At 45.8% G+C, this 10,278-nt stretch overlaps 1 protein-coding gene across 1 annotated transcript; it reads left to right on the top strand.

Annotated features, from left to right (window-relative positions):
- The first annotated feature begins 1,250 nt into the window (after positions 1-1,250).
- Positions 1,251-9,037, top strand: LOC134541553 (uncharacterized). Its single transcript, XM_063385066.1, has 11 exons — positions 1,251-1,280; positions 4,394-4,469; positions 4,823-4,931; positions 5,262-5,395; positions 6,276-6,384; positions 6,713-6,780; positions 6,870-6,978; positions 7,010-7,124; positions 8,321-8,396; positions 8,486-8,594; positions 8,890-9,037. Exons 1-11 carry the CDS (start codon positions 1,251-1,253, stop codon positions 9,035-9,037), a joined length of 1,083 nt encoding a protein of 360 aa, XP_063241136.1.
- The last annotated feature ends 1,241 nt before the right edge of the window (positions 9,038-10,278 follow it).

The following is a 10,278-nucleotide window of genomic DNA, read 5'->3' as shown; positions in this document are numbered from 1 at the left end:
AATTTACAATAAAAATGTCGTTCAGCTCTAACATCAAAGACGTATAGAACCCCTTGGAAAGCATTTAAGACCTTAGTCGTCAACATGTTTTCCTCTTATCTTGTCGTGATAAACCTGTCGGCCGAATCCAGAATCACCCTGCATTAGCATTATGAGATTATGCGCTGGATTTGCGGCTGACCAAAGACGGTCTCCGGTGAGGTAAGGATATGAATGGGCGCGACGTGACCCAATCAGCTCTCAAGGAGGGCTGTTATAACTCACTGCGGCGTCTGGCATGTGCGTGGGTCCTATCCGCACTGAGTCATCAGCCAGTCGGCAGACCTCTGTCTGCACACCCGGGCCCCGTCGCGCCTGGTGATCACGGTCATATAGCCAGGTCTGGCAACGTCCTATACTTTGCCTTGGCGTGTCTCGTCGGTACAGTGAAGCTAACGGCGCTAGTAGTCGTTGAACACATTAACATTGTGTTTAATGGGAGTTTTTTTTGAAAGTGGGAACATTATTTTCAAATTATGTATAGTTTTAAGCTTCGGTTACACTTTAGGATTTATTAATTTTTGGGAAGATTTTTGGGGTTAAATGAATAGCAATAACTTGTAAGTTTTCCGCAATTCTCAGTTAAAAATTTGCGTGCTGAGAATGCCCACCCAAAAAAAAACTCGAATCTCCCATAAGAAAGGTTTTTTTTAATGTAAATTGCGTATACAAACCAAGAATATTTGTTTGCTATACATTTTAATCTTTTAGCAAGTGTTGTTCTTTTAAATGTGATTTTTAATTCAGTAATTATTTTTAATCAAAGTAAGATTTCTAATCCTTATTGTCTTAGTATTACATCTTGGTATTTTTTTTCTTTGAGCCGAGTCGTTAGGTAATTGTAAAACCGAAATGAAACTTGACAGTTTTAAGCTGTAACCTTCAATACAACTAGACACATACAAGAACGAGGCATTCTCTCTCACCCCTTAAACTTAACTGACAAATGCGGAGAAAATTGTTAAAGCATTAGTACCTAATAGACATTTACCAAGAATACAAATGAATGAAATATAGTAATAAGGAGAAATATTGTTAAAAAATTTAGTCAAAATTAGAAATAATATATTATATACGAAACTCCCATTTAACACAAATATAATATGTGTGTTCCACTACTCCTACACCGTTAGTTCGCAGGCCACCTCGAACTTCACTAAGCGGACGAGACGCGCCAAGGTAAAGTATAGGACTTTGCCAGACCTGGCTATATGACTGTGCTGGTGATGCGTGATCACCGGGTAGAGACGGCGGTGATCAGGCACCTCGCCCCGTAGCTGCCAACCCAGGCCCAAAACTTCCCCACCGCGCTCCCACAGGAGTAAGCAAGGCCCATGTCATTTATCAATACAAATATAAAAACATCGGTATACTGTGGAATGTTTATATTCATGATGGTTAAAATTTAAACAAATTATATACGATATAGGAGAATGTAATCGTGTAGTGTATAGCGTTGAACTGATTGTAAGTATTTTTGTCGTAAAACACATTCGTAAAAAAAATAATTGTTTTTTTAAGATAAAAAATGTGTTTTTTCATTATTTATTGAAAATCCTGTCAATTAAAAAGATACACTTAAGCTTAGATTTTAATGCCATGCTGTTGTTAATATAACTTATAATATTTCATATTCCCGAAAGGCATAAATTTATTGAAGTGTGGAGTAAGACGAGAATTTGATATTTTTCTTATCATCATAAAAAGGGTACGTGACCCCCAGCGTTGGTTAGAAGAAATACTTCACTTAAAAAAAGAAACAAGAAATCTTTATATATATATTTCTTGTGTGCGTGTGTATGTCACTGAACTCCTCCTAGACGGCTGGACCGATTTTGATGAAATTTTGTGTGTGAGTTCACGGGGATTCGAGGATGGTTTAGATTCACAATTGGATATTTTATCTCGATTCTGAGTTAAGAAAAACTAAAAAAAAAAAACACGCTTTAAAAGCAAAAATTGCAACGCATTATTAGAAGCCATTAAGTTTTGCTATTGTAAGGAACTAAGTAGAGAGTAAGAAAAAAATAAAGTTCCTAACAGTTTATAGCGTCGCCATATTTGTTTCAATTTTCAATACCCTTTTTGTATATTACAATTTTAATTGCAGAAAAAAAATCATGTTTCATAGCCACACAAATAGTGAGGATGGTTTAGATTCACAATTGGATATTTTATCTCGATTCTGAGTTAATGAAAACTAAAAAAAACACGCTTTAAAAGCAAAAATTGCAACGCATTATTAGAAACCATTAAGTTTTGCTATTGTAAGGAACTAAGTAGAGAGTAAGAAAAAAATAAAGATCCTGACAGTTTATAGTGTCGCCATATTTGTTTCAATTTTCAATACCCTTTTTGTATATTACAAATTAAATTGCAGAAAAAAATCATGTTTCATAGCCACACAAATAGTGAGTGTGTGTAATTTCTCTATGTCCACGAGGTCTCTCCGCGTCAATTTTCTCCTTGGGGCGAACCCGTCCGCTTAATTAAATAAACAGCTTTTATCGTTGAATGATTTCATGATTTATTTAATGAAAATATGCTCTCATAAAAAAAATTAGTTAGATAGACATTCAATAGGTGTCTTTCTCTCACTCTCTCTCTCTCTGAAATGTATGTAGCTTGCTCGCGGGTCAGTAATGCAGACAATCTTTACATTCTAGCTCAAGACGGAAAAAAACAGTAAATGTGGTTTACAAAGACATTTTATGAAGTGTCTTCCCGTCATTACATTTGAAAGTAGAAACATATTTACTCAAAATTTAGGTAGTAACATATTTTTATTGCAAAGACTGAAATAGAGGTGAGAAAAATTATCATTTGTGAACATAAGAAAACTACTACAACTGTATCAACTGTTATGTTATAATGTTTAAATTTCTAAATTGTGCAAGATAATACAAAATTCCATGCGGAAAAAGTCGTGGGCAACAGATACGTATAGTTATAGGTGTGGGGCTATGCATGCTGATTTTTCATATACTGCATGGATGCGAACATGTAAGAATAATTTATCTATCTTACTATAATAAAACAGTAGTTTTTCTGTATGTCTGTTTGTACGCGATTTTGATGAAATTTTGTGTGTGAGTTCACGGGGATTCGAGGATGGTTTAGATTCACAATTGGATATTTTATCTCGATTCTGAGTTAAGAAAAACTAAAAATACACGCTTTAAAAGCAAAAAAAAACTAAGCATTGTTGATAATTAGCCTCCATGGCAACGGGCTTTTGCATTACTTGATGTAAGTTTTTGGACATACGCCATTGCTAAGAACTTTTTCTGTTTGAAGAAAAACTAATAAATAAAATAAATAAATAAAAATACTCAAAAAAAGACAAAAAACACACAAAATTAAGCAAACAATTGCTGTTGTCAACAAGGATATGAACACCACAAAATATTCCGAAACAGGGCTTTTGCATTGTTGTTGCCTTCTGCGTAAACATGGGAAAGGTTTTTGGTAACGGCAGTGGCGTGCCCAAGAGGAGGGGTATGTATAATGAGAAGATACAAAATGTCCAGCGTAGAAATACTTACCGCCATATCCATATCTCACAAAAAGTACATTTGGGCAGGACAATGTCTGTCGGGTCCGCTAGAAAGATATATAGAGAGATAGAGATATAAATAGAAAGATAGAGAGTGTTATAGAGATATACATAGAGAGATAGAGAATTAGAGAGATAAAGAGAGATGCTTAGTATACGTTTAAAAAATTACAAAAAAAAAAATTGATTGAGGCATTGCAACGCATGCCGGGCATTATCTAGTAAATTATAAAATTGAACGATAAAACTATACAATGACAAACACAGATACAAGATGTATAGCAGAGAGCAGCTGGGAGGTGGACTCAGTGCCTACAGCTAAATGTGTCCACAAGGAGCAGCGGTCAGCAGGAACAGAGTGTTCAATGGAATGTGGCAGTCAGAAGTAAAAGAGTGTCACATATGACTGGCATTAAGCACGACTATTGAGTCGCAGAGTAACGACAGTTAGATAGAAGAGTGTCTTAGAGGAACGGTGGTCAGCAGAACGAGGTGTCACAGAGGAGCAGCGGTCAGCAGAACGAGGTGTCACAGAGGAGGAGCGGTCAGCAGAACTAGGTGTCACAGGGGAGCAGCGGTCAGCAGAAAGAGGTGTCACAGAGGAGCAGCGGTCAGCAGAACGAGGTGTCACAGGGGAGCAGCGGTCAGCAGAACTAGGTGTCACAGGGGAGCAGCGGTCAGCAGAAAGAGGTGTCACAGAGGAGCAGTGGTCAGCAGAACTAGGTGTCACAGGGGAGCAGCGGTCAGCAGAAAGAGGTGTCACAGAGGAGCAGCGGTCAGCAGAACGAGGTGTCACAGAGGAGCAGCGGTCAGCAGAACGAGGTGTCACAGAGGAGGAGCGGTCAGCAGAACGAGGTGTCACAGAGGAGGAGCGGTCAGCAGAACTAGGTGTCACAGAGGAGCAGCGGTCAGCAGAACTAGGTGTCACAGAGGAGCAGCGGTCAACAGAACGAGGTGTCACAAAGGAGCAGCGGTCAGCAGAACGAGGTGTCACAGAGGAGCAGCGGTCAGCAGAACTAGGTGTCACAGAGGAGCAGCGGTCAGCAGAACGAGGTGTCACAGAGGAGAAGCAGTCAGCAGAACTAGGTGTCACAGAGGAGCAGCGGTCAGCAGAACAAGGTGTCACAGAGGAGGAGCGGTCAGCAGAACTAGGTGTCACAGGGGAGCAGCGGTCAGCAGAAAGAGGTGTCACAGAGGAGCAGCGGTCAGCAGAACGAGGTGTCACAGAGGAGCAGCGGTCAGCAGAACGAGGTGTCACAGAGGAGGAGCGGTCAGCAGAACGAGGTGTCACAGAGAAGGAGCGGTCAGCAGAACTAGGTGTCACAGAGGAGCAGCGGTCAGCAGAACGAGGTGTCACAGAGGAGCAGCGGTCAGCAGAACGAGGTGTCACAGTAGAGCAGCGGTCAGCAGAACGAGGTGTCACAGAGGAGGAGCGGTCTGCAGAACTAGGTGTAACACAGAGGAGCAGCGGTCAGCAGAACGAGGTGTCACAGAGGAGGAGCGGTCAGCAGAACTAGGTGTCACAGGGGAGCAGCGGTCAGCAGAAAGAGGTGTCACAGAGGAGCAGCGGTCAGCAGAACGAGGTGTCACAGAGGAGCAGCGGTCAGCAGAACTAGGTGTCACAGAGGAGCAGCGGTCAGAAGAACTAGGTGTCACAGAGGAGCAGCTGTCAGCAGAACGAGGTGTCACAGAGGAGGAGCGGTCAGCAGAATAAGGTGTCACAGAGGAGCAGCGGTCAGCAGAACAAGGTGTCAAAGAGGAGCAGTGGTCAGCAGAACGAGGTGTCACAGAGGAGCAGCGGTCAGCAGAACGAGGTGTCACAGAGGAGCAGCGGTCAGCAGAACTAAGTGTCACAGAAGAGCAGCGGTCTGCAGAACGAGGTGTCACAGAGGAGGAGCGGTCAGCAGAATAAGGTGTCACAGCGGAGCAGCGGTCAGCAGAACGAGGTGTCACAGAGGAGCAACGGTCAGCAGAACGAGGTGTCACAGAGGAGCAGCGGTCAGCAGAACGAGGTGTCAAAGAGGAGCAGCGGTCAGCAGAACGAGGTGTCACAGAGAAGGAGCGGTCAGCAGAATTAGGTGTCACAGAGGAGCAGCGGTCAGCAGAACGAGGTGTCACAGAGGAGCAGCGGTCAGCAGAACGAGGTGTCACAGAAGAGCAGCGGTCAGCAGAACTAGGTGTCACAGAGGAGCAGCGGTCAGCAGAACTAGGTGTCACAGAGGAGCAGCGGTCAGCAGAACGAGGTGTCACAGAGGAGTAGCGGTCAGCAGAATTAGGTGTCACAGAGGAGCAGCGGTCAGCAGAACGAGGTGTCACAGAGGAGCAGCGGTCAGCAGAACGAGGTGTCACATAGGAGCAGCGGTCAGCAGAACGAGGTGTCACAGAGGAGCAGCAGTCAGCAGAACGAGGTGTCACAGAGGAGCAGCGGTCAGCAGAACTATGTGTCACAGAGGAGCAGCGGTCAGCCGAACGAGGTGTCACAGAGGAGCAGCGGTCAGCAGAACGAGGTGTCACAAGGAGCAGCGGTCAGCAGAACGAAGTGTCACAGAGGAGCAGCGGTCAGCAGAACTAGGTGTCACAGAGGAGCAGCGGTCAGCAGAACTAGGTGTCACAGAGGAGCATCGGTCAGCAGAACTAGGTGTCACAGAGGAGCATCGGTCAGCAGAACGAGGTGTCACAGAGGAGGAGCGGTCAGCAGAATTAGGTGTCACAGAGGAGCAGCGGTCAGCAGAACAAAGTGTCACAGAGGAGGAGCGGTCAGCAGAACGAGGTGTCACAGAGAAGCAGCGGTCAGCAGAACTAGGTGTCACAGAGGAGTAGCGGTCAGCAGAACGAGGTGTCACAGAGGAGGAGCGGTCAGCAGAACTAGGTGTCACAGGGGAGCAGCGGTCAGCAGAAAGAGGTGTCACAGAGGAGCAGCGGTCAGCAGAACGAGGTGTCACAGGGGAGCAGCGGTCAGCAGAACAAGGTGTCACAGGAGAGCAGCGGTCAGCAGAAAGAGGTGTCACAGAGGAGCAGCGGTCAGCAGAACTAGGTGTCACAAGGGAGCAGCGGTCAGCAGAAAGAGGTGTCACAGAGGAGCAGCGGTCAGCAGAACGAGGTGTCACAGAGGAGCAGCGGTCAGCAGAACGAGGTGTCACAGAGGAGGAGCGGTCAGCAGAACGAGGTGTCACAGAGGAGGAGCGGTCAGCAGAACTAGGTGTCACAGAGGAGCAGCGGTCAGCAGAACTAGGTGTCACAGAGGAGCAGCGGTCAGCAGAACGAGGTGTCACAGAGGAGGAGCGGTCAGCAGAACGAGGTGTCACAGAGGAGGAGCGGTCAGCAGAACTAGGTGTCACAGAGGAGCAGCAGTCAGCAGAACGAGATGTCACAGAGGAGCAGCGGTCAGCAGAATAAGGTGTCACAGAGGAGCAGCGGTCAGCAGAACAAGGTGTCACAGAGGAGGAGCGGTCAGCAGAATAAGGTGTCACAGCGGAGCAGCGGTCAGCAGAACGAGGTGTCACAGAGGAGCAACGGTCAGCAGAACGAGGTAACACAGTGGAGCAGCGGTCAGCAGAATAAGGTGTCACAGAGGAGCAGCGGTCAGCAGAACAAGGTGTCAAAGAGGAGCAGTGGTCAGCAGAACGAGGTGTCACAGAGGAGCAGCGGTCAGCAGAACGAGGTGTCACAGAGGAGCAGCGGTCAGCAGAACTAAGTGTCACAGAAGAGCAGCGGTCTGCAGAACGAGGTGTCACAGAGGAGGAGCGGTCAGCAGAATAAGGTGTCACAGCGGAGCAGCGGTCAGCAGAACGAGGTGTCACAGAGGAGCAACGGTCAGCAGAACGAGGTGTCACAGAGGTGCAGCGGTCAGCAGAACGAGGTGTCAAAGAGGAGCAGCGGTCAGCAGAACGAGGTGTCACAGAGAAGGAGCGGTCAGCAGAATTAGGTGTCACAGAGGAGCAGCGGTCAGCAGAACGAGGTGTCACAGAGGAGCAGCGGTCAGCAGAACGAGGTGTCACAGAAGAGCAGTGGTCAGCAGAACTAGGTGTCACAGAGGAGCAGCGGTCAGCAGAACTAGGTGTCACAGAGGAGCAGCGGTCAGCAGAACGAGGTGTCACAGAGGAGTAGCGGTCAGCAGAATTAGGTGTCACAGAGGAGCAGCGGTCAGCAGAACGAGGTGTCACAGAGGAGCAGCGGTCAGCAGAACGAGGTGTCACAGAGGAGCAGCGGTCAGCAGAACGAGGTGTCACAGAGGAGCAGCAGTCAGCAGAACGAGGTGTCACAGAGGAGCAGCGGTCAGCAGAACTATGTGTCACAGAGGAGCAGCGGTCAGCCGAACGAGGTGTCACAGAGGAGCAGCGGTCAGCAGAACGAGGTGTCACAAGGAGCAGCGGTCAGCAGAACGAGGTGTCACAGAGGAGCAGCGGTCAGCAGAACTAGGTGTCACAGAGGAGCAGCGGTCAGCAGAACTAGGTGTCACAGAGGAGCATCGGTCAGCAGAACTAGGTGTCACAGAGGAGCATCGGTCAGCAGAACGAGGTGTCACAGAGGAGGAGCGGTCAGCAGAATTAGGTGTCACAGAGGAGCAGCGGTCAGCAGAACAAAGTGTCACAGAGGAGGAGCGGTCAGCAGAACGAGGTGTCACAGAGGAGCAGCGGTCAGCAGAACTAGGTGTCACAGGGGAGCAGCGGTCAGCAGAAAGAGGTGTCACAGAGGAGCAGCGGTCAGCAGAACGAGGTGTCACAGGGGAGCAGCGGTCAGCAGAACAAGGTGTCACAGGAGAGCAGCGGTCAGCAGAAAGAGGTGTCACAGAGGAGCAGCGGTCAGCAGAACTAGGTGTCACAAGGGAGCAGCGGTCAGCAGAAAGAGGTGTCACAGAGGAGCAGCGGTCAGCAGAACGAGGTGTCACAGAGGAGCAGCGGTCAGCAGAACGAGGTGTCACAGAGGAGGAGCGGTCAGCAGAACGAGGTGTCACAGAGGAGGAGCGGTCAGCAGAACTAGGTGTCACAGAGGAGCAGCGGTCAGCAGAACTAGGTGTCACAGAGGAGCAGCGGTCAGCAGAACGAGGTGTCACAGAGGAGCAGCGGTCAGCAGAACTTGGTGTCACAGAGGAGCAGCGGTCAGCAGAACGAGGTGTCACAGAGGAGGAGCGGTCAGCAGAACTAGGTGTCACAGAGGAGTAGCGGTCAGCAGAATTAGGTGTCACAGAGGAGCAGCGGTCAGCAGAACGAGGTGTCACAGAGGAGCAGCGGTCAGCAGAACGAGGTGTCACAGAGGAGCAGCGGTTAGCAGAACGAGGTGTCACAGAGGAGCAGCGGTCAGAAGAAAGAGGTGTCACAGAGGAGCGGTGGTCAGCAGAAAGACGTGTCACAGAGGAGCAGCGGTCAGCAGAACGAGGTGTCACAGAGGAATGGCGGTCAGCAGAACGAGGTGTCACATAGGATAGGCGGTCATCAGGACTAGTGTGTCACAGAGGAGTTTTAGAAACAGGGCTTCTTTATTGAGTTAACTATGTGCCACAGCATATTAAACATAACATTATTATTTATTTGTGAAATAAATTTTAAAGTATTAAATTATTTGAAGACTCTTGATAAGAATAAACATTTTCTTAATGTGGGATATTTCAGGAAAAGCTGAAAATGTCCTTTCTTTTCTCATTGGTATTTGAATAATTTGAAACATAGATTGTGCTACATATAAATTTTCCTCACATTCCTTTGAAGTTTTATTCACTATTCATTGCTTATTTCGTTAAACGTTTTGGCTTGATAGTTCAATGATTTTGGACTATTTTTTTCTATATAACATTTGTCAGAGTGTTAAAAATTTAAAATAACATTCTTTATTGTTTGATTGTTGATGCAAGTGTATTATTTTGAACCAACTACTAAACAAAATATATTTTATATTAAGCTTACTCAACATTTATAGGATAGCATACGTAAATATGATAATTATTTAATACTAGGGATAATGGTTATTTTTGCTGAAAATATGGACTGTCGTTGGTTTCCGCTGAATAAGTAATTTTTCAGAGCCTTTTATTGTACAGAATAGGGTTATGTTTGCTTTTTACATTTGGTTGTATGCATGCTCACTACGGAACACCTTGATTGGACCAAAATGCAAAATTAAATTTTTTGGACAATTTTTACCATAATTTATTTGATTGAAACATAATACTCACATGTCTTATTCTCTTAAATAATTCTTAACCGGTTTTACTTGCCCTATGGTTGTAAATGAATTTTACTTGATAAACAATAACAAATAAAAACGTGCACGAAAAGACACCTGTAGAAAAATAATAAATATAACATTAACTTTATTTTAATAATTTATGCGTGTTCCACTTATGTACCTGTATTTTAAATATTACTCTATTATTACACGTCCTTTTTCTATTTTATATAAATCTCTATGGAATAGGCTTATATTTGTGCTTCATCCAGCTAGGCTTGTCTCCAAGGTATACGTATCTCTGGCGTTACAGTGTCAGTGAGTCAGCGATGACCGTAACGATGGCCACCAGAGAATGGAGTTGTGTAAATGATTTGTAGCATTTAGTCCCTTAATTTGTTTTTTTTTATAAACGTAGCAGCGAAACCCCATACCTTGTATTCCAGCTATTACCCTACCCCATCGCCCCCTCTGGCATTCTCGCTGGCGAGGTGGCGCCAGAGGACGGGGCACATTAGCCC

Source organism: Bacillus rossius (genome assembly GCF_032445375.1).
Source record: "Bacillus rossius redtenbacheri isolate Brsri chromosome 4 unlocalized genomic scaffold, Brsri_v3 Brsri_v3_scf4_1, whole genome shotgun sequence".
NCBI classification, from domain to species: domain Eukaryota; kingdom Metazoa; phylum Arthropoda; class Insecta; order Phasmatodea; family Bacillidae; genus Bacillus; species Bacillus rossius.
Note: the sequence above shows the minus strand (reverse complement) of the source record. Positions and strands in the feature narration are given on the sequence as shown.

Coding starts and splice junctions, on each gene's coding strand:
- LOC134541553 (XM_063385066.1), top strand. CDS start 1,251: ATGACTGTGCTGGTGATGCGTGATCACCGG. Junction 4,470..4,822: donor GGTGTCACAGAGGAGGAGCG/GTCAGCAGAACT, acceptor GAGGTGTCACAG/AGGAGCAGCGGTCAGCAGAA. Junction 6,979..7,009: donor GATGTCACAGAGGAGCAGCG/GTCAGCAGAATA, acceptor ACAGAGGAGCAG/CGGTCAGCAGAACAAGGTGT.